The 24,638-nt window shown below is 39.6% G+C and overlaps 3 protein-coding genes across 3 annotated transcripts; 2 read left to right on the plus strand and 1 right to left on the minus strand.

Annotated features, from left to right (window-relative positions):
* The first annotated feature begins 269 nt into the window (after window positions 1-269).
* Window positions 270-5,441, plus strand: exosc7 (exosome component 7). The gene is made up of 8 exons (XM_005950662.3): window positions 270-392; window positions 542-643; window positions 1,027-1,121; window positions 2,127-2,292; window positions 2,859-2,929; window positions 3,024-3,147; window positions 3,228-3,383; window positions 3,768-5,441. Exons 1-8 carry the CDS (start codon window positions 336-338, stop codon window positions 3,870-3,872), a joined length of 876 nt encoding a protein of 291 aa, XP_005950724.1. The 5' UTR covers window positions 270-335; the 3' UTR covers window positions 3,873-5,441.
* LOC102298420 (tetranectin) lies at window positions 5,288-7,512 on the plus strand. Its single transcript, XM_005950663.3, has 3 exons — window positions 5,288-5,438; window positions 5,550-5,648; window positions 6,586-7,512. Exons 1-3 carry the CDS (start codon window positions 5,288-5,290, stop codon window positions 6,990-6,992), a joined length of 657 nt encoding a protein of 218 aa, XP_005950725.1. The 3' UTR covers window positions 6,993-7,512.
* Window positions 7,513-7,625: 113 nt separating this feature from the next.
* Window positions 7,626-23,220, minus strand: cdcp1b (CUB domain containing protein 1b). The gene is made up of 13 exons (XM_005950667.3): window positions 22,239-23,220; window positions 19,682-19,900; window positions 18,854-19,195; window positions 18,119-18,325; window positions 16,958-17,308; window positions 15,668-15,880; window positions 14,255-14,599; window positions 13,237-13,596; window positions 12,008-12,205; window positions 11,342-11,701; window positions 10,431-10,784; window positions 10,262-10,343; window positions 7,626-9,325 (listed from the first exon to the last, which is right to left on the minus strand). Exons 1-13 carry the CDS (start codon window positions 22,300-22,302, stop codon window positions 8,839-8,841), a joined length of 3,582 nt encoding a protein of 1,193 aa, XP_005950729.1. The 5' UTR covers window positions 22,303-23,220; the 3' UTR covers window positions 7,626-8,838.
* Between the last annotated feature and the right edge of the window lie 1,418 nt (window positions 23,221-24,638).

Here is a 24,638-nt window from a genome sequence, read left to right on the forward strand (position 1 = left end):
AAATACATAGGGTACAAAATTCACAGATTTCGTGGAAAAAAATCACAAGAAAAAAATTACCAAAAATACGTGGCATAAGTTAAAGCACGTGCAGAAAAATTGTTGTAAAGGGTTGTTCAAACTTTAAGTTGCTTTTCGTGTCAACATCAGTAGAATATCTTTGTTTTTAGGAGGTCACTGTCTTGTGTTTGTTGGGTGGGGCGTTTACCTGTAAAGATTATTAGAAAACTCAAACAACCAGCATGCCCTTCGGATTTTTCCCCCATTGTCGTCTTCTGATGACGCAGGGGTAAAGCGACAGACATACACACACATGCTAAAAGTGTTTCTGAAAAATGGCAACAGTGCAAGTTAGTGAGGCTGAAAAAGTGTACATACTACACGGCATACGAGTAAGTTGTTAACAAACATGTTAAAAAATACAGCCCCAGACTTTTGTTTATTCTGTTAAAATCATTTTAAATGTATTTATGAGCTTTAGCGATAGGAAGCTAGCTGCATTAGCACTGTCTCTGTTGACATGTTTCTTCCTGGTCTTCAGGATGACTTAAGGGTGGATGGACGAGGCTGCGAGGACTACAGACACATGGAAATAGAGACCGATGTGGTTTCCAACACAGACGGATCCGCCAAAGTCACGCTGGTAATTAAATCAGGCAGCATGTGTGAACAGCTGAAAGACTGAAATTTAATGATATTTAATGATCATTAAACGATTTACGCAAAAACTAATTCTTAAAATCACATCTAAATTTGACTTGGAGCCAGTGTAAGGAAGCCACAATGGCTGATATGTGATCTCACTTGTCACTTAAGAGGCTTCCCACAGGGTTTTAGTTCAGCTACAGTCAGCAAAGCAAAACCTGAATGACTTGACAGATGAATGAAAACTGTTAGTAGTAAAGCTGAGATGAAGTGAAGGCATGAGTACGCTTTTCAGAAGTCAGAGTGCTGTTGAAGCTCATTTCCAGGTTCCACTGTCAGACCAACCTTTTTATATCACCCCATGGTTTGTCTCTCTTTCAGGGGCACACAGCGGTTCTTGTGGGTGTTAAGGCAGAGATTGGAAAACCAAGGCCAACAGTGCCAGCCGAGGGCTATTTGGAGTTCTTTGTTGATTGGTATGTATGCTGCTAAATGATATTTCTGTTTATGAGGGGTATAACAATTCTGAAACTGTGGCCAAAATAGGGATACAAACATCCACAATATCATTTCACTATTCCACTTGAAGCTGGTAATTCCACGGTAAAGCACATGTGTCTGGTGAGAGCTGTAATCAAGTGTGTGTTTGAGCCCAGAGGTGCCACTATGGATTTAACAGAGGGGGGAAAAGGTCCCACAGCATTTTCTACAATCTTCACAGTGATTATCGAAATTTGCTTTCTGTGTTAATCACAGAATTATTTTATTTTTATTTTTACGTATTATTGACGGGCACAAACTGTATAGTGTAGCAGCAGAGTTGGTGCTAAAACATGTACTGATTTTGATTACTTCTGATTTGATTAATTATTATTATTACAGTTATTATTCTCATTATTCTCATTATTTGCTGTGAGATTTATTTGGCTGTGTGAGAATAGGTAAAAGTGCAACAGCTGCTGTTATATAAAAAGAACTAGAAATACCCCAGAATAAAAACAAAAAAAATACCCCAGAATAATTGAGTGTATTTTTTCTCCATTCATGAATGTGGTTTAAAAAAAACAACTGGGTTTTTTTTGTTTTTGTTTTGTGGGGAGTTGAAAGGTAAGCCAGGCTATGGCTCAGAAGAGTTGTTACACCCCGTTGGTTTAAACGTGGGTACGCGTCATTTTTTACAGTGTTTAGGTGAAAAATCTTGAATTCAAATCAAAATTTTTGCATCAGCAATTAAAGATTTTAAAGACATTGAAAGTAAAAAAAAATCACTTGAAGTTAAGTGAGTGTTTTAATGGATGTGCTGCCACCAGGAGGTAGTGTTGCATTATCTGTTCCCTGGATTTCCACCATAGTCCACTAAAGAAAGTATTATCATATGACCATACATAACGTGTTTGTGTGAAGAGAGGTAGCAAGATTAGCAAGCTTTACTCTGGGATAAGCTCCTGCTGTACGACTTCAATGGGTTGTTTCTTCTTCAGTTCGGCCAATGCGACCCCCGAGTTTGAGGGCAGAGGGGGTGAGGAGCTGGGCACGAAGCTGAGTAACACCCTCTACAAAGTCTTCAACAACAAACGCAGCATCGATCTGAAGAGCCTCTGCATATGTGCTGGAGAACACTGCTGGGTGCTCTATGTGGATGTGCTGGTGAGTCGTAGTGTCCAACGCTGCCTTTTGCTTCCTAAATTTTTTTTTCTTTTTTAATATTTATTTTTTTCTAGTGTGCAAAAATAAAGAAAACGTGCACTGTACACTGCAGCTCCCTTTCTCCATGACTGCAGTTTTTTTTGCCCTCCATTTGAGCGTCATTGAATTTTGACTAGTGATCCAGCCAAAATCCTCTCCTCTGCTGCTCCACAGTTGTTTTCTGCAATAATAAATTTATTGTTTTTAGACAGAACAAGTTATTTTTGGACAATAATTTGACTTTGAGAACTTACTACACCAGTCATTTTCACAATTTTCTGACATATTTTAGCACAAAAACTAATAAATAATTACAATTATTCCATCACAGCCCTAGATGTGATTCTTATGGGCTGTGCTTCTGCTTTTATCCTCAAAATGACAAGGCTGTTTTCCTGCATTTACCTTTTTCTTCCTGTTTGTATAGTAAGAGTTGTTAGCAGTGTAGAGGTGTTAAGATTTGCTTGAACATTTCCAAATAAATCCAAACAACTTGGGTCAAATCTCATGTTTTTATGCTTCCACAGCTCCTGCAGTGTGATGGAAACTTGTACGATGCCATATCAGTAGCTATCAAGGCAGCTCTCTTCAACACAAAGTGAGTCTCCGTTTGAGATTTTTTGGCATCTTACAGTTTATTTAATATTGCACAAATGAAATCTTACTAAAAGTCTTGATTACTCCACCGACAGAATTCCCAAAGTTCACATATCATCCGATGAAGAAGGAGGAAAAGAAATTGAGCTGTCTGACGACCCCTACGACTGTATGAGACTCAACATAGAAAACGTTCCCTGTATAGTGACTTTGTGCAAGGTGAGCTCACTTGCTGATGCTCAGAGGTGATGACTGTCACCACACCATAGTGCTACATGCGGCTCACTGTGTTTCTGCAGGTGGGACACAGACATGTGGTGGATGCAACACTGCAGGAGAAGGCCTGCTCTGTGGCAAGCCTCATAATCTCCGTCACGCACAAGGGCACCATCACCTGTATGAGGAAGGTGGGCGGAGGCAGTCTGGACCCAGAGAGCATCTTTGAAATGACAGAGGTGAGCCCAGCTTCGCTCCTCAGCCATCTGGCCTCCTCTCAGCACAGCTGAAGAATTAACAAATTGTGCTTTTAACCTTATTTACATTTTAAAGCTGCAACATTTGACCTTCAGTTAAAAGGAATCCTTTATATTCTCACGTGGAGTTGGAGCTGCAGGTTGAACTTGAACCTGGGCTGCTGCATTTCAACCACAAGTCAATGGGCACCTGCTCACCCACCTAACTAAAGTAGTTCACTACTTTTATAGACAGAATTTCTAGGCAGAGCCAAGTGTCATCTTTGCTTACACTGCTGCCCCGTGCCCAAACCTGGATAAGTGGCAGAAAAATGGGTGGATTGTTTATTTCCCTTCTTTCTTTCTTTGTTTGCTTGTTTTCTGCAGGCGGGCAAAAGAGTTGGGAAAGCCCTCCACGCTCCTCTCATGAAGCTGCTGGAACAGGAAGAGAGTCTCGGAAAAAAGAGACAGAAAGTTGGTTTTTTGGGCTAAAAATCCGCTCCTGTTTCCAAGTTTGTGTTTACATGTATACATAATTTTCTAATAAAGTGTTTATTTGTACTCTGCGTATATTTGTTTTTTCAGATACGTTTTTGTTGTTGTTTTGTTTGCACACAGATTGACAGAGGAATTGTTTTATGTGGCGTCTGAATCACAACAGATGAAGCTTTGTAGAAGATATGTCTGGTTGAAAGCTGAAGCTAGTGAAGGATTATTATTATTATTATTTCACATTTATACTAAACGTGCATATAGTAGGAGGCTCAGGGGAAGCACTTGTGGCCATCAGTATTCTTTTGCCCAAAACCAAATATATTCAAGTTGCTGTCAATAAAGACTGAATTTTTGGCATTTTGCTTAAAATAATTAATTGATTATCAAAATATTTTCTATGGGCTAATTGTTTGTCTGTTTTAGTTTTAGTCTGATTTCAAGCTGTTACAAAGTCACGAAGAAGATGAAGTGCAGATTATTTAAAATACTTACTATGATGCAAATGGTTGGAAAAATGGCCTAATATGAACCTTGAACAATACTTAGTGTTTGTGTTCATTTATCTTTAAAATTTGCTCCGCATCAGTGAATGGGTTGTTGTTTTTTAACTCTCCACAAATGCAAAACTTTCCATTCTTGAAATCTGCACTGCCCTCTCTCAGCAGACCTGCACTGGAACTGTCCAGTCTTTCTGCATCCTTTTGTGTTTGCCACGTGTCAGCTGAGGAATAAGTGTAGTGGAATCTTACAGAAGGACCAGATGTGACTCTGGATGATTTCCACTTTGTCCTCAGACAGGGTGAGGGTGTGTGCACAGGCGTGCAACAGACTGATCCAAAACAAGCTCTTGCTTTGGATCCGTCTGACATTTGGGCAAAGTTTGAGCCATTGCCTAAGTCTTTCAGTGTGAAGTTTGAAACTTAAAAAAAAGAAAATATCCTGCATCTCATCTACTAAAGGATCATAATGCACCTTCACTGCTGTCAAAAACACCTGCAGTAATAAAACTTACAGGTCAAATTTTAGCCATATGCTGTGGATGAAACTATAATAATTTGAGCCAGTAAAACTACAGCTGAGTTATGCAGGGTTTTATGCAACAGAAGAGTCGCTCTTTGTCTTTTTTATACACCTTCATGAAAGCTGCAGAGGGCTTATGTAATAGCTGCTTCACACTGTCTGGCCTCAGTCTGCAGGTCTACACCTGCTTTCCAGGCCTGGCTCTCGTTAGCTCTCAACCTCCACGTGAAGAGTCTGGAGCCAAAAGAAACGCACACACGCCATCCTTAAAGGCTTCTGAGGTTGGACTGTTATTTCTACAAACAGCACTTTCAGACTACATAATTTTTCCATCTTCTGGGGGATGAGAGGGAGTGTGTGAGAGGGACAAATAGAAAGAGAGAGGGAGGGAGATGGATAAATTGCAAGCGTCCACGTTGATTCAGCCTCATTCGACAGGTCTAACCATGGAGTTCAAAGGAGTGTGTGTGCTCCTAGGAGTGCTGCTGCTCGTAAGCTCCTCGCTTCAGCAGATTCCAACAAAGAAGAAGCCCATGAAAAAAGGTAGAGAGTCTTAAGAGTCTCCTCTTACTTAAAACACTCTAAAGCTGTTTGATCACTGAGTTTGCACAATTAACCTTTTCTAAAAAAAGTTTCTTGTATGTCTGGAATCAGATACAACAAAGGATGCTGCTATTGTGCAATTACAGAAACAGATCGATGACATCGTCCAGGAGCTCAACCTACTGAAGGAGCAGCAGGCTCTGCAAAGAGGTAAACCTGGTGTTTAAAACAGTTCATAGTTAAAACAGTCATCAAGAGAAGGCACTACCTGCACCGTCATGTGATAAAACCCTTAAGTGTACGAGTGTATGCAAGTTAACAGTGTATAACAGTCCTTGCTTACCTTGCTTTGAGGCCAGTTGTTAAATCTACCTTAAGACATTTGATATTTTATTAAAAAAATATGCATGCACTATAAACTAGCTGTCACATAATATTATTAATAAGACACAAAATATCAGAATTCTTGTTTTTAATCATTGTTTGATTTTTTTAGTGTGCATGCATCTTATATGTTTTCAGTCAAGTCAGAGTAAGAATTTGCAGTACACACTTTCACTCACTCTACCCATTTAGATTATTCAACACAATTTCTCACAGTTATTCATGCAACATCAACTTATTTTATCCATTTTAGCCCGTTTATCTATATAACACTTGTTGACGTGTCCTCCTTCATAAACCGTGCTTGGGCTGATCCTAGTCACTGGTGATTGAAGGTGAATATGCCTTTAATATCACACCAGCAGAGTGGAGACAGACGCACTTCTTAGTCTCACTTCTGTCTGATATGGATTACAGTTGAGAGAACAAAATATGTATTTAAGTTGGATCCAATATCCTGAAGCATGCTTCAGTTAAACATAAGTGCAGATTAGATACATGTGGAGTCTTTAAAATGCCATATTTTAATCTGGAAAACACGTTTGCCCCGCTGTTCTGAACAGAAAATCATATTGTTTCTGGAAAACAAACACATACATTCTTTTTTTAAAGTTGTGTTCGCCATAATAACAAAGCTACATTTTTCCTGCATATCATTATCAAAAAAAAGTCCTCACAAAAACAAGAAAACATTTAAAAAAAAAAAAAAAAGCATTTTACTGTTCTTATTTAACCATCAGTTCCTTTTTTCTCCCCTCTGCAGTCTGTTTAAAAGGCAAAAAGATCAATGGCAAGTGTTTCTTGAGTGACCCTGTGAGGAAACGTTATCACACCGCCAGCGAAGACTGCAACGCCCTGGGCGGTGTCCTTGGCACACCTACATCCAAGGATGAGAACGATAAGCTCAGAGACTACATCCGCCAAAGCATCGGCCCAGATGAGCAGGCGTGGCTGGGCATCAACGATATGGTAACCGAGGGCACCTGGATCGATCAGACCAGCAGCAGCATCACCTACAAAAACTGGGACACGTCCAACTTTAGGTCCCCCCAGCCAGACGGGAGCATGTCCCAGAACTGCGCTGTGCTGTCTGCAGCCTCCCAGGGGAAGTGGTTTGACGAGAACTGCCACGACGAGAAGCCATCCGTGTGCCAGTTCAACATCGTTTGACCACATTTATCTCACCAGTGACTCTGCATTTGCTTGGTTATAGCTGCTTTGTGTGTGTGTGTTTACTCTCACTGCAATGCTGCTTTTCTTTGCTATCCTAAAAGGGGTTCAAGCCAGCGGTTCCCAACTGGTTTTGCATCAGAACCAAAGTCTGATGTAGAAGTCACAATCAGTTGCATAAGAAGATGTTATTTTAGTCAAATGTGATGCTGCTGGTATGTAATTTTGCAGCGTTCCTGGTGTTTGGAATAAAAACAAGAAGAAGACCACAGTCCAGTTTGGAGTAAGCGAGAGATTGTGTGGCTGTACAAAGAAATGGCAAAGAAAACTGCATATCATTTTAGAAAAACATAAGTTGAAATAACAATGTTCATGTGATTAAAAATAGTGTTTGGGTGCTGGCATCATCCACAAATTAAAAACTGCGTGCAACTCTCTGTTGTCCTCACACCGATCAACAGCAGTTCTGTGACTCACTGGCTGAGAACCACTGTTTTAAACTTCTTTTTAAATAGGACTTTAAAAAAGCCATAATTATGACTGATATAACTTTTTAATTTTTATAATAACTCAGTCTTCACTCGTTCCAGTTTGCTAGTCTTGTAGCCTGCGACCTGTAAAATTACCATCAATAAACTACAATGTCTATCCCTGTTTTGCTTTTTCCTGTTTTTCAGAAATTTGCTTTCCACAAAAAAAATTTGAAGATTAATTCTACAAAACTTGCAAGTCAGAAGATGTGCAGACTTTATTTAAAAATCGTCTGCAGTTTAGAAATGTCACATAAACCTGGCCTCTGCATTTGTTATTTCCGCTATGCTCCTTGGTAAACAGTAGCTGCGAATCTTCAGCAGTTCTTCCACACCCTCCCCCTCCTCACACTGTTTTTATAGTTGGAGTTCCTGCGGCTGAAACAGCTTTTTTTAAAGTGTCCAGCATGCAAAGAAGCCCATGTTTAAGCACAAGAGGGAAAATGAAACATCACTTCAGATGAGGTAATGATGGCCGTAAGGTCACGTAAGGCTACACCGCTTCCCCATCATACACTGACAATTTATTGAAAGTCAAAACAAAAACAAAACAATTCTGGTATGTACAGGCTAAGAAAAGGCAAATCTTAAAAAAATAAAATAAAAAAATACTAGTCAACAAGATAAAAAACATTTACAAACAACAATAACGGATAATTTTCCATTTTCCATACTTTAAACAAGTTTAAAAAAAAAAAAACCAAACAAACATTCAAGAAATAGTAGTTGCTGCTTTTTCTGTCTGGGAGTAAGATGAAAAGATTGTGAGCCATATCTCTGGGATCAAGGATCCTTAATAAAAAGCTATGGGACAATTACATAAAGCAGCTAAAAAAAAAAAAAAAAGAGCCAATCAACAGCTCATGTTGGAACTACATGAGCCAATCGTGTGCTTTCACACTGAGGTTCATGGCTGCCTCAACACTGCAGTAAGTATACTTTTTGCTTTTCTCTACTGACTGCATTTGTCTAGAGCTGCGATGGGTCGAGCCAGATGTGTTCCTTATGTCTGAGCCATTAGTGAGACCACAATGTTATGAAACGTTGCACAAGCATAAAGGAAAAGCTTTTGTACATGCACTCTTTGTATCCCAGGGACGTTATTTTCCAGACTTTTAAAAACAGGGCTCACTGCTTTCACTCTTGGATCTCTAGAGCAGACTGAGTTCTACCAAATACCGCTTAGACATATAAGCTCAGACTCCCTGAGTATAGTCACAGCACAGACACGTGCATGAGTACCCCTTGACAGATACTTGGTGCTGTAAGGAGGATTTTGTAATAGCAGTTCATTGAATGGCTGTGGTCCTGACACACTACAAATAGTCATCCGGTATGGGCTCCATATCAGCAGCAGAGAGTCGGATGGTGTTTATGTCCCCTGTGGTCTTGAATGTGTATAGCTCATTGTCAATCATCCTGCGGTCCTGGAAGCCGAGGCTGTCCTGTCGGTTGATGGGAGTACGTGGACGGGATGGTATGAAAGTCTCAGAGGGATCCATAAACATTTTGTCCCCGGGCTGTGGATCTGGTTCTTTAATGACAGGCAGCGCTCCATCAGCGGGGCCTGTGAAAGTGCGGTAGGTGTCTGTCTGAATGCCGTTATACTGGTCTGGAAACGCCTCGCCATGGCTGGAGTTACTCAGCAGATGGCCATAGACCATCGTTTCATCTATGGAGTCATAGACGTGAGATTCATTTTCAGATCTCGTTTTGGTGAAGTGCATGTCAGATGGCCGGAAGATATTCCCTTTGGGCATGTATATGGACGATCCCCTGTTCCTTTTTTGATTTTTCTTTTTCCTGTTTGAAAAGATGAAGACAAACCAAAGGTTTATGGTCTAATAATGCCACTATGAGAGACTAAGCATAAAAATGTCTGTAAATTTTTTTGTTTGTTTGTTTAAACTTAAATTCACTGGTTTTGCACAGAGGCAAAATTATAAAATGTGTTTCCTATACTTTGGACTTAACTGTGTGTATATATCAGCAGAAACAGCAAATCAATGGTTTATCTTACAGCAGCTGCATTGTTCATATTTATTTTACACTAATATGTCATGACTGCAAAAATAAAAGTTGGTATTAAAAGTGGTTTGTGTTCTAATTTGGGCAAAAACAACTTTAAAAAATATATAAAGAAAATATAAAGTAGATAAAAAAAGGATGAAAAACTAGGTAATTTTAAGTATGGCTCAGTATCTACTCTGAGATTAAGTACATCGTTACTGATAAATTTAATCACAATGAGAAAAAGTAGAACAAAAAAATTGGGGTAGTGGATGTGGTTTATGCAAAAGAAAAAAATTTAGCCATTTTAGACAATTGCTTGGTGGTTGCCAGGCAACAGGATGGCCATGCATAATTCAGCTTTTGTGGATTTAAATGACATGTTACTGTTATGAAATAAAAGTGATATAATGCTTTTATGATGTGTTTTTTGCATAATTGCAAAAAAAAAGTAGTACTTTTAGCCATTTTGCAAGATGGTTTCTAGGCAACATGATAACTGTGTAAAATCTGATGTAGATAAGAACCTTCAGCGGCTGAAGATGCACCTGTATGCTAAGTTTGGCTGCTCAACTCCTGATGGTCTAGAAGGAGTTTGCAGCCAAAGAAACGAACAAACAAACAAACAAACAAAAAACCAGACACACAGACAGAGATTTCTTTCTAACTAACACAGCCTAGTCTCAGGCATTTTTTAGGCTACCAGTGTTTTGCTGCAGGTGTACTCACTTTGTGACAATGCATACAACAGCTAGCACTAGAAGCAAAAACAAAATAGCTCCTGATATCCCAAGGACGATGGGTAAGAAATCTGTGGAGGAACAAAGCAAACACTGATTAGATTTATGCCTCTAAGATGTTTTGTGTATGTGAATGTGCTACAGTGATAACTGCTTACTCTGCTTCCTCTGCAGATTGATTGTGGTCAGTGCACTAAATTGACGAGTCTCTGGTTCACAGTTGGACATGTTGAGATAGAAACTCTCACCCACCAACTGTTCCACCACCGACGGATCATTTTCTGAAATACTTAGTTTCAGCTCTCTGTTCTCTATCGTCCTCACATCGATTCCTGTGTGTCCCTCTTTACATTGAGGCTGTGTGACGTTAAAATTGAGCTGTGCTTTGTACTGGTTGGGCAGCGTGACGATCCAGCTTAGGGTGCGGTAAGATTTCATACCCTGAGGCCAGTTGGGGGTCGCCAGCAGTGTTGGAGACATCGTGTCAGGACTGACCGTGTAAATAATGGTCTCTGAAAGAGGGAAGGAATTCATATCAAGTCTAAATCCTGGGTGTTTTATAAATGAAAATAAATAAATAAAAACCCATCTGTGGTGCAACACTGCCTCTGCGTGGAATTTTAAAGTACAATAGCCGCGTACTGCAGCATGTTGTTGTTTAGTCTCTCAAATAAATTATTTTGTTCATTAACTAATTATTGATTCAAATTTCCTTCATCTTAAGGTAATTCTTTAAAATGACTTCTTTAACCAAACTCAAACAACAGAAGACTACAGAACATACTGGATGATAAAACTAGTCACTTTTTACAGATTAGCTCATAATTCAGGTCATTCTCACTTTTGAGTCCTTTTAAATGTTGAATTTGGCTTCTATTATATTTACCAAGCACGAATGCAATGTTTTAAAACAGTCAGACAACAAATAAATGAAGCCATTATTGGGAAAATGATATATAATATAACTGATACAATTAATGAGTAAATACGCCTGGGCCTGGGCTTTTAGTAAAAAAAAAAAAAAAAAAAAACCCAGGCGGGAGCCCAACAATACATATTGACATTTTACCTGTGATCTCCTCGCTGACGCTGATATTGAGGAAAGACCCCGTCATCCTGCTTAACTGCTGTGCCGGAGCTGTGATGGAGATGTTGGCGTGCACTTGGATTTTTTGGATTACGCCATCAAAGCAGAAATTTCCAACAAAATTGCTACCCTCTTCTTCTGCCAAGTGCAGAGAAAAAGGCTCTTTACACTCCTGGCTGGGCAGGGACTGCCGCAAACTTCCTTTTGGTGACACCAGGTCCCACGTTTTGGTTTCAGGGATGTTGAGGTGCCAGGTGAAGCTGTTGAGGGGCATTGGCAGGCAAGGCTCCATTGTGGACACAGAAAGTGTAGTCACGGGGCACGATTCTGTGTTCTTGCAGTCTGTCATTCAAAAGCATGAAGTGAGATGCATGATATTAAGTTTCCAAATAAAGCACAACTTAAATAGTAAACTTTTTTGTTGTTGTTGCAAAAGTTCTTATTTAAACCAACAGAAGGACTCTTGATGAGCTTTTCTTTGAAGTCTCAGAAATAAAGCTAATAAACATTTTTCTCAAAATATCAGTCTATCCTTTTAGACTTTAAATCGACTATTTAACTTAGATTTAATCTTTTCTATACCCAGGAAGCAGAGATAGATCTACTGTCATGTATAAGAAAACACATTTCAGGAATGAGAACTCTCACCAATAACTTTTTTGGCAGTCAGGCGTATGTCTTCATTTGGGCAGTCGAGGAAGGACAGTTTGGCTATTGATCCCGCAGTCACATTTATCTTCTCTTTAACCTCAGAGTTGATGCTGATCTCACAGTAGGAGTCAGAATTTAGATTCTCAATCTGCAGGGACACTCCTGGGTCTTTGGTTAGATCCACGGTGCACAAAACTAACATGCAAATAAAAATAATACATATAGATAAAGATAAAGGTAATATTGTTAGATTTGTATTGTTGATTGTCAAGCTACAAACCTATCAAATATATTCAATAAAAATAAATACAAATAAATAAAAACAAAACATGAAAAAAAATAATTTTTCCCCATCCAGATGTGAAAATAATGTGGGACATGACAAAGCAGAGACACCATACTTCATCTATTTTTCTTTGGCTTATCTGTGGTCACAGCAGGAGTTGGAGCTCATCAGAGCTGTCATAAGGTCAGATATGGGCTACACCTTGGACAGGGTAGCAGTCTATATGGCTAACATGGAGACAACCATTCACTCTCGCATTCACACCAATTTAGAATCACTAATTCACCTAAGACACATGCCTTTGGAGGCTGGAGTGCCCAGAGAGAACCACACAGAAAGTGCTCAGCTGACCGGCGGATTCAAAACCTCCTTGCTGTGAGGCGTCTATCAAATGGACACTAAAATTTGTTCTCTTCACATCCTCATAGGCATTGTAACATTTTGCCACATTGTCTCCAGACTCGTTTACGCTCATCTCATGTAATCTGTTGATGACACATATGAATGTACCATCGTGAAGGACTACACTGCACTACCTGTGTAAACCTGAACAGGCTGCAGATTTGATGAAGAATTTTGTTCCCAAATTCACAATGAAAACATTCAGTGTGCAAACAAAATGCCTGTTTAGATTCAGACCCTTTCTACTATGACTTCACTGTAATGGGTTGTTGATAAAAGTGTTACAGTCTCCATTTTATCTATATTTTGGTGTTAACATGATACTTGCATAATGTAATGAACTTAAGTTTAAATAAATGGAATTTTTGCCCATACAAATTCCATAAACTCATCGAAAAACATAAATAATTACATTACAATATCTACCATAGTTAAAGGAAATGACAGTCGTGTGATAGACACATAAAATAGCTTGATGTTTAAAAAAACAAAACAAAACTGTGTACGAGTCCCAGCTGTTTATGTTTTAACACTGTACCTGGACGGCCGCTCCTCACCACAGAGACCCTGTAGTTCAGCGTGAGACCTGGCAGCGTCGTGTTGGTTTGACAGTTTGTCAGCACCATGTTGAAGTTGCCCTGTTGATGCTCCGGCTGAGGATCCTTTAGAGCTTTGGTTACCGTCTTGGCCCCTGCCTGATACTCCACCGTCACCTCTCCATTGTTGAGGCACTCGGGGGATGTGACGTGATCAAAGAGCACGGTGTAGTTGTGCATCCCGGGCACCGTGAAGCTCCACTGCATCTGCATGTTGTCAGGGAAGTCTCGAGGAAAGTTGGCTGTCACGAGTGTTGTGTCCGATACACCTCGTGGTAGGTTGACCCCCACTATCGCGGTCACTAAGAGAACAAAAAAGAAAAAGAAAAAAAGCAGCGGACACTGAAGTTAGAAAAATCAAGATTTCATAATATTTCATAAAATTTTAGAACACAAAAACTCAAAACATTAATTCTAACCTTTTCAATAATTTTTGCTGTTGTAGTTATGCATTCTTTATGATTAAACAATTCTTTATGGTTGTGAAGTAAAACAGTGAGCAATTTTGGATATTCTGACTGTCCTATAATTTATACAAATGTATTAATACCGAAAGGTGACTAGGATATATAACACCAGGTCAGTGTTATAAATTCCCATTGCTTTGCAAGTTATTTGGACACTCCTGTGATTCATCTGGTAGAACAGGCAACCTGAATGCTTAAGGCCTTGCAGCAGTATTTTGGATTCATCCCAGACTATGCTGCATTTTTTTTGTCTACTCTGTGCTGCCCTATTTGAATTAATCTATAAACAAAAAAAATAAAAGCAATTCATTTAAAAAATAAATAAATAAAAGCCCAGATTTTCATGGAAAACGTAACATTTTACAAGTGGCAATATGAGACTATTAACTATGGTAATGTTCCTAAAAAGTGTTTCATTATAAGTTCTCTACTCAATGATTTATTGTGCTGTCTGTCTTGTCTGAGGTTTTTTTGTAGATATAAAATGACTCACTGTTTGTCTCAGGCCCGCCACTGAGTTTGAATTCAAAAGGATCCATCTTTGCATTCGCCGGCACCTTTAGAGACACGCGGCCCCTGTAGCGACCCTGGATGGCGGTCACAGATCCTCCTCTGCAGAAGGTACCAATATTTGCCTGCTCGCGTGAATAGATAATAAAAGAGTACTTGTGCTCATCCGGGCATGTCTCCTCACTGGAAATCTGTCTCAGTCCCTGTTCTGGGAAGTCCAGTTGGAATGTGTGAGTGAAATCAGTTTTCAAGTCCCAATTGAAGGTCCGGTTGAACTCTGGGAACACCGAGGACTCGGCCTGAACCGGGTCACCAGAGAACGGGGCGTCTGTCCAGATACAGATAAAACAAAAGAGATGGTGAGTTTCCAATGGCTTTCCCCCCTCACTCTCCAACCTTTCTCCAGGTACCTCAGGCTCTGGAGGTTAAGTTGATTCTACTACACGCTCCCAGTCTTTACCATTTCCATTGTACACTAGTTCTATTCTGATAAGCACACAGCAATGTTGAAACGTCTAATGCGACATATGTCAGTCATAGCACAAAGTCCACTTGCATTAATTTTTTTTAAACCTTCAGCTTTGTCTTTACCTGCAATCACTGTTAGCTTTAGCACCTCTTCATGTGTAAATTATGTCTAATCAGCTTATGACCGCTTTAAAAATTTAAACATGCATTTACTTTCTGTCATGTACATTTCTAGGCCACTTCATTAGATACACCTACAACTGCTCTTTAATGCAAATATCTAATAAGTCAATCACATGGCAGCAACTCAATGAATTTGGCCAAGTAGACCTAAACGATGATCAAAACGACTTGCTGAAGTTCAAACTGAACAGAATGGGGAGGAAAGGTAATTTAAGTGGCTTTGAATGTGGTATTATTTTTGTGTCAGATAGGCTGGTCTGAGTATTTTCGAAACTGCTAATCTGCTGGGATTTTCCCACAAAACCATCGAAAAACAGATAATATACGGTGAGTATCAATGTCTTTTCGGTGCCAGAGGTCAGATAAAAATGACCAGCTTCAGTTAAAACGACTGCAGAAATATGCAGCGACTGCGCTGCAAATCAACTATGACACATCAATTTTGGGACTAAATCTGTTAGGAATGTTTCCAGCACTATGTTTCAGAAAAGCTAATAAGCTAATCAGCTCATCATGTATTTTGTTCACATGGTCATTTACAGGCGCAGAATGCTCCTTAGGTATCTCATGAAAACTAGATGATACCCCCCACGGAGGATTCCCCAAGCTGGCCAATCATGAGAAAGTGCCCTTTTAGATAGGAGATGTTAAAGAAACCAAAGCTAAACTGATGGATTGCACAAATTTACGGTCTTGGACAAATTAGACCTTAAGACCTGACTTCACATATTTTAACTCTACATACCAATGTCTCTGTTGACCTCCACACTGAAGACATCTTGAGGTCGAGGGCAGGTAAACTGTACTGAGACGTTGCAAGGACATAACAGCTTTAGGGTTTCAGGGTAGCATTTGTAAGGCGCCATCTGACACACGTTGCAGTCGAGCTCTTGATTCACCTTCGTGATGATAATTCTGGTTTTCTTGATTTCAGAGGCCACAGACATCATTCTGCTAGCTAAAAACAAAAGGTGCACAAGATGGTGAGATGCTGATCCAGCTGAAGATAATTCAGCTCTATACTAGTCTGATAAAATATTCATATTAGACAGACATGAAATAATTTACGGGTGGTTTATAGTTGTGACCAGGAGTTTATATGCTCTCATGAGCATAAATGCACTGGCAATTTGGGGTTTTAATGATTTCTTGGAACAGTTCCTTTTCTAGGGTGGAATAATTGGACAACATACATCTTTAATTACTTTAAAAAACAAGAATTGGGTGCACAAGTTTGAATTTATTTTGGATTTTCTCTCATCCACACAGGGTCAAAAGTATACTTATAAGATCAAATGTATACATACACTCCCACTAATATTTGGTTAAATTACTCCTTTCATGTTTAACCTAAACCAGATGCTTTTGGTTTCCATCAATAAGCTTCTGGCACAAATCTGTCTGGATATCTGACCACTGTTCATGGCAGAATTGGTAGAAGTGTGTTGGAGTGCATGGAAACTCCTAATCACAACTTTACATCATTAACACCTTTAAGCCAAATCAGTTCAAGAAAACACTGCTGGTCAAACATTCTTATAAAACGAAACATTTCCAACAGCCTCAGCAGACCTTTAACGAAATAAAATAGAAAACTAATATTATGCTATTTGTGGTTAAATTAAGAAGGGAGACATAAATATATTTATAGTTGATTTTTCATAAAAACATAATTAACATTCTACTTATTATTTATTTATTTGTTTTCACACAAAATTTAATCAGGTATAGCATATAATTTATTTTAGTATAACTTTTTAACATTTGGCTGGGGACAAGAAACAAAGCTTAGCTTTGCTTTCCCTATTAATCAATGTCCAAGTCAAATATATACAGATTACAGTAACTACATTTGAGTTATAGGTCCTTAGCGGCAACTGTATAAAGAGGCCATGATTGAATCATTACCATTTTAAAGGATTTATCAGCCATTGTTAAGGATATGTCTCCATAAATATGTGCTATGATGTTTTTTCTTTATATAAAATGAATAAAACATCTTCCTCTACGGGTTCTAGAAAGTGTTCAAACTTGCCTCTCTCTGTTGCTTTGACATTAAATGCTGCCGACTCCAGTTTTTCTCCTTTGGGCACTTCAATAGTCACAGTCGTTGCTCCAAGCAGATTCAGATCAGACACTGTCCCGCCTTTGCAGTAGTTGTTACTTTGAATTTCGCCACTGTGTTTAATTGTACTCACTGAGTACTGATAGTCATCTGGGCAGGTCACCCCTGCAGAAATCTCCTTCAAACCACCACCAGGAAAGTCCAGAGTTAATACAGTACTCTCTGGGACACTGATGTCCCACGTCAAGGATCTTTTGAAGGCATTAAGTTGGTCGGGAACAATTTCTGCTGCAGAAGGTTTGCAGGAAGTCTTGGTGCATTCTGGATGAAGAAATTAGGAAATATTTTAATTTCACATGATGGCTGAGGAGGATGAAATGTGAAGTTTTCCATCAATGAGAGCAATGCCAAAGTAAATGTAGAAATACATGCAGAAAAAACATCATAGATAAATGCGCAAAAGTAGTATTTTTGCAACAAGCTGATTCCTAAAGTGCTATTAGTCAAAAACTTGGCAGCATGCTGCACAGTGTGTTCTAAAGAAATGTGAGGAAACTGGGTCACTTGGGATAAAATAAGTGGAAGTGGAAGGTCTAAAAAAACCCCAATCAAACAAACAAACAAAAAACTACAGTGGATGAATAGTATCTGAAGGTCATGTCCAGCAAAGACCTGAAACATGAGTTGAGAGATCTGGCTCTCCGGCTGATCCGTCTACTGTTCAGAAATGGCCTCAGTGGAAGAGTAGCTATCAAGAAGCCATTCTTAAAGCAGTGATACAGGGATAAAAGGCTGAGGTATAACAAATTACACAAAAACTTGATTGACAATCATTGTAGGTCTTACGGAGTGATGAATCCAGATTTGAAAGTTTTAGTTTAAATTGCTGTCAATATGTACGGAGGAGGTCATGAGGGCGGTACAACAGTGAGCATCTACAGCCATCTGTAAAACACGGTGGAGGCTCTGTAATGGCTCGGGGCTGGATTTCAGCCAGCCACATCGATAGAATTATTAAGAAAACAAATGTTGATCCATCATGCAAAACCTTTTGGAAAGCAACTCATTGGCTTGATTTTTTAACCTTTATTAGTATATTAATTTATTTGTCACAGCTCCAGCAGCTCTCACCTATTGTCTTTTTTATCTTCACATTGAACCCGTCTTGTGGTTTCGGGCAGCTGAACACCACTGAGAGTTTCTCAACATTGTTCAGCGTCTTTTCCGTGCTGCAGGTGAGAGTGGGGCCTTCAGCGGTGCACACTTCACACACCGATTCCTTCGGGTCCCGGCTGAGGACCATGGTCGTGCTGGAATCAACGCTTATGACCTCAGTTTCTAAACAGAGTGAAACGCAGAGTGAGACAGAGGCCAGGGTTGAGTTGCACCAGCTGTTAGCCAATCCCTTAACAGGGTCCTTGTAATAGAGTCCACCATTAAAGCTTTAATTCAATTACTCACTTTTGCCTTTAGTGATGGATGGAAAAACTATGAAGTGTGCTGCCACCACTGGCCAGCTTGGCTCTGTCTACCAGCACCATTAAACCCCACTATAATCTAATATCTTCAGACCCACAAATGGCAAATTACAGGCTTTATCTTCTTTGTTCACACAAATCATCTGCAAGTAGCAAGAAACCTATTTCTATGAAAGACTGAATGCAAATAGGAAATAGTAAATATTTAGAGCAAATGCACACAGTTAAATCATTTTTTTTAAATCTGACCGATTTTTGGTGACTCATTTTAAAAGTTTTAAGCTATAATTGGGTTACTTAACAGGTGGTGCAGCTCCAGTTAAACCCAGCATTAATCCTATGGAGCTTCTAATTAAAAGAGAGTCTATATTTAGCAAACAGTTCTTACTCAGTTGTGTGACGGAGGTCTGAAACAGCTCACTGACCACCTGAGCCTTTGGTTTCACTTGCAGAGACACGACAGCTGGATTGATCAGATACAAACTGTTCACAGAACCGCCTCGACAGTACTGAGTCTGGGCCTTGCTGCTGGCTATGGATGTGGACACAGAGAACTGATGTCCATCTGAGCATGGCTGTGATGTGTCCGTCAGCCCTCCTTCGATGATGCTCAGGCGCACGACTGTGTCCTGAGCTGCATTCAGATTCCAGGTGAAGATTCTGGCAAAGTTAGTCAGGATGGATGGTTGAGTTTGCAGAGTTGGTGGGCTGCAGGCATTCTCAGTGCATTCTGGATTTCAGTCGAAGACAAGAAAAGATGCACAGATGGGTAAAAAAAAAAAAAAAAAAAGGACTCACACCTTAATTATGCTTAATCTGCATAACACTGAAAATGTCTTTAGAAAAATTAGTAAATGAAAAACCGTAGATGCCACTGCTATATCTAAGTGGATTTGCATTCGAGCTTTGAGCTTCTATCACAATAGAAATAACCACCAATTGACTTGACTGGGGAAAAAGAAATTGTTTTCTGAGGATTAATTAGAAGCAAATTAAAAAATAAAAAATAATAATGGAAAGTCTCAATGCAATAAAATGTCAGGGTAGGAAAAAGCTGTGAAAGTAGAGGCTCCTGCACAGTGTTTTTTTTACATCAACTAATTATCTATCCTTGAAGCTATGATTAGACCAAATGAATACTTACTCTACATTTGCCTTCAAAGGGATAAAACACTTTAAACGAGGTCTGATCGAAGCTGAACGTGAGTAAACTCACCGATGGAATGAGCAATCGTCACAGTGTAAGACTGCTCGACAGGCTGGGGGCAGGAAAACTCCAGTGTGGTCTCAACTTCAGGTACCAGAGAGAGAGAGGAGAGGCAGGGAAGCGGTGTGCTGTTCACCTTGCTGACGATACACACAAAACATTTTGGCTGCTCGGTGGACACTGTCACATTCAAGCCTTTGTCTGGTCGAACGACCTCCTGCTGGGATTCTGGAAATCAGATCCAATAATGTGAATATGCTGTAAACTAATCTTAAGAGAAGATCAACAAATGCATAGCTCTACAGGGATAATTATATCAGACTTTAGTCACTTTGGTTCACCCTGAAAGATAAGATCCCATAAAATGTACACATTCATGTCCACCAGAAGATGTATTTTTACCTAAAAAGCCACAGTCAGATTCAGATTAGTTTATTTTTTATATCTATGACCAAATACTTGTGGTCTTAATGATATATAAAAGAAACAAACACATCCTTAAACAGTCCAGCTGATTTTTCTGTTCATGCCTGAGCAAACACAGCAGCTCCAGGCACACCTATTCCCATGCACTGAAGTAGCAGACAAGCGCAAATTAACTGAATTTCGATAAACGTGAGTCACCTAGTGAGTAAAGAGAGGGTGAACCAGTTTTAAAAAGCATAATGAGGTGACTCTCCCGTTGTTTTCTCCTGAGAATGTTTTTCTAACTCTGGGAGAAGCAGTTTTTCTCCACAGTAGCAAGGCTTTTAAACCAGATGTGGTTACAGGTGTTGTTTTTGGTGGTCTTTTCTATTTAATCATCCTGTTTCCACAAACTTCTGTGCCATTTCTACAGTTCCTGACGTCAACATTGCATAATTTTGGCACATTCTTTGCCTGCACGTTCATGCTAGTCTATCCCAGAGGTTACTCTACTCTGCTGGAATTAGATCTGGTGACTGAGGATGCCACTTCATCATGACTGCTTTCATGATCGTGCTCAGAAGCTACTTTTTGTTGGTGACTTGGTGTGTTAACATGATGCAAGCAGCTACTGGAATATTGTAACCAGCAGCCATTCTGGTATGAACACAGTTGGCAAAAATACCATAAATGATCAAAGTGCATCAAAAACACCATCCCCACATCACCAGCCTGGACTGGTGACTAAAGGCAGGCTGGGTCACTGGATTCATGCTGCTGATGCCAAATAGTGACCTTACCATCAGCCATGTAAATAGTAAAATCTGGAGACTGTGGTGCTGAAAGCCCCTGGAGATCAGTGAGCCCAGATGGACTCAAACCAGCTCGTTAGGCACCAACAATACTCTCTCATTATAAATGTTTTCCCCATTCTGATGTTTAAAGTTAACTGCAGCTCATGACCTACACTGAGGTGCAGCTACATGACTAGCTGGTTGATTAGATAAGAGTATGAATAGGAAGGTGTACAAGTAACACACTCCATGTGAATATTTTGTAACGTATGCAAATAATCAGGGAAGTTCACACACCCTCATATATTACAAAGCACACTTATTCCTACAGTTACAAACTTACTGCCCTGCTTCCCATCCTCTGCAAATATCAGAACTCTTCTCTTAACTTCTTTATTTTCTGCCTGTTATTTACTTTCACCAAACTCTGCGAAATGCGGATTGACCTACTTCCTGATTTATCCTTATTTCACATCAGTTCTATGAATGGAATTCAAGAAATTCCACATTTACTCACATACCCTGCTACTCTGAATGAGGTGAAACCCTCACATGTGCAATCACATAATAATCCCTGCCTGGACCATATCTGCTAAAAATATCAAGAAACCTAATACTAAACATACAATCTAGGATTTAAAACCAAAACAAGCGACAAAATAAATATATTTAATTAATCCTCACTCTCAAAGCAGTGAGCATAATGTTACCTCTTCCTCTCTCTCAAGCTAAAGCAAAATAAAGTCCTTCTTTAACCTGAACCTGTAACAACTAGTCCACAAAGGGCTTCTTGCAACCGTAAACAGTGGGTGTGTTGAGAACGTCACACCGTCCAAAGTTATTTAGAAGTCATTTTATAAATATGATAAAAACCCTTTTTTAAAATTAAACTTGCTGATGATGATTTCAACCCACAAAACCGGGAAGTTTACATCTAGCATAAAACGATTATTTAAAAACAAAAAAACGAGCAACAGATTGTTGGTCAATCATTAATGAAGTCGTGATGAATTCATGCCTCCAGGAAGCTCCATAAATGCCTCATAAACCTTTTTGAAAATGGAGGTCTGGAAGTGGGAGCTATGAGTGGAAACGCGCTCCAGCCTCAGTCATGTCTGAGCTGCCTTTAATGCTCGTTATTATCCTATCATTTATTGACACGGAGCTTTAAGCACAGCTTCGCTTGAGTGCATCTTTACAGCAGCTCAGCGCGCGCTCCTCTCAGCTGTGTTTTTGACCCATTTGGCGCACGAACGCGAAAAGAAGCCACGCTTTTGACACGAGGACGTTTCGTGTTTTGTTTTGAAGATGCACGTAGATTCAACAAACAACACAAAATACTGAATGAGGTCGTTTTTTCCCCTCACCTGATGAATCCAAGACTGCCAGAAACAGAAGCGCCAGGAGAGCGCAGGTCCTGCAGAGCCGCATGTCCTCAAAAAATAATAAAAATAAATAAAATAAAAGCAAAATAATTTTAAATGATTGTTTTTGTAAGTTAAAAAGATAATCTAAAATCGCCGCCTCTCTTTCAGATACAGCTTACAGCTGCATTTCCAAACGTTACAACAACAGCAGCAGCGTCGCTGACAGCCACTTCCTGCTCACGAACACTTGCGCGCAGCGGCACAGAAGAGGGCGTGGACCGCAGGTAGAGTACCTGTCCAAACTTGACAGGAAGAGCAGGCCCTGCCGCTGTGCCTTTAAGCAGGAACACTGCAGCGATAGCGCACGCAGTCCGGACTCTTAGATTAAGACGCGGGTCCTCTTCTGACTTCCCTTGCACTGTGTGGGACAATGAGCGCCCTATTTATAAGCAGCCAAACATGCCAAAGATTGTTGGCATCGTGCTGTGTAACCCCCCAAAATGTGGCAGACGAAGGGTGTGGAAGCAGAGCCCAGAGCATAAGCAAACCTCGTTGCATCATAGCTGATAAATATACTGATAGATAGAAGTAGTCTGAATGATTAGAAATATTAAAGCTTCAGAAGGAATATTAGTGAGAAGCAAAACAGGCATAAATCAGGTTGTTCCTGGTCAGCTGGAATTTCCATTTTGTAAAATGGAGATGGAAATGTGATTAACTGTGCGTAAGACAGCTTCTGCACAGCACTCCCGCAGTTGCAGAGACTGCCTCCTGCCTCCACACGCCTCGTGACGCAGACATTCCTGCACAGAAACATACCTGAGGGCTAGACAGCTCACAAACACACATCCAGGTACTGCTATTTGAGTCAAAATGCCTGAATTCAACCTTCAGGCATTTTTGACGTATATGAACCCAAACCTCTACATCATGACAACACACTGGATTACACAAAGTTTTTAAAAAACAGTACACACACACACACACACACCACACACCAACATACAAACGACATGCAAGGTTTTTGGTGAACCAGTCTGACAGCTAGTCGAGTGGGCGTTGTGATGGAAGCAGACAGCTTCACAAGAGGACCTCAGTGAGGAATCAGCAGCTGTCAGACGCCCCCTCCCTCCATCCCTCCCATGCTCCAACTGTAACCGTAGATCCAAAACACGAGCTGCATGAGTTTCTGTTCTTTATCCTCTCTGCGTGGAAGCTAATGGAGACACGCAAGCAACTTTAAATGACCTGCTGTAATACACTTACAATATAATAACAAGCTGTCATTGTCAATTGGAAAGATTAAAGACTTTAAAATAAAAGAGGAGGATTAAGGACCAAATATTAAAGGTTAATAAGTGTAAAGAGCCACTTAAAAAACAAACAAACAGATCTCTATTGTTCAGTTACAACCAGTCGGTGTTTACCTGGTGCAGGTATTTCTGGCTCTTTGGGCGTGTCTGGTTTTAGTGACCGACTTATGAGAGGAAGGTCCTAAGGCTTCCACATGAGGGCAGTATCACAAGACAGATGATCCCAGAAAAGGCTTCACTGCTCCTCCTCAATATTTAAAAATACACATTTAGGCTGCCAAAATATAAGACTCAGGCATGTACTGTAGTACTTTATTCTTTTCGATTCACTTAAAAGTTGAGCTCTGAAGTTGTTTCTGAAGATATTTGTATTTTTTCCAGTTTCTAAATATTTAGATTACTCATATAAAAACATTCTTATTTATTTCTTTTCTTATTTTCAGTTTTTGATTAAAAAGGAAATCCATTAAGAAGTGCTGAAACTCTCAGCTTTCCTTTAACATCCTTAAAGGGTCATCTTACCATCACCAGCTTGTTTGTTCACTGCACATTTTATACATGTTTTTTATATTTTATACATATTTCTGTACATTGTTATATGAACTTCAGTTGCTTATGTATATAGGTCCATTTTGTGTCTTCCTTTTATATCTTGTGTTCCCCTTGCTATAAGAGCTGTGTAACACCAAAATCTTCTCATCCATGGGATAATAAAGGTTTATTCTATTCTATTCTATTCTATTCTATTCTATTCTATTCTATCAAAATCTTATCCGAGTAAAAGTGGAGATTTTTTTAACCAGCAGGTTTAAAGTAAAAGGAGTTCCTGTGAGTGTTAAAATATAATAATAATAATTATAATTGTCAATAAGACTGATGGGAATTTTGCCTACCCTCACATCCTACAATAACACCAACTCTTTGCATCTCCTCCTTCACTCCATATTCAACATCCATTATCCAGTATTCACACATTGTTAGTATGAATGGCTGTTTTTATCTTGTAGCTTATAGTTTTTGCCGTATAAACACGTAGGAGTCAGGTGTTTAAACCAGCGTCCTCACAATGTGAGTGCTGTGGTAGGCT

Source organism: Haplochromis burtoni, unplaced genomic scaffold (assembly GCF_018398535.1).
Source record: "Haplochromis burtoni strain Fernald_Lab_line unplaced genomic scaffold, NCSU_Asbu1 Contig_90, whole genome shotgun sequence".
Taxonomy (NCBI): Eukaryota; Metazoa; Chordata; class Actinopteri; order Cichliformes; family Cichlidae; genus Haplochromis; species Haplochromis burtoni.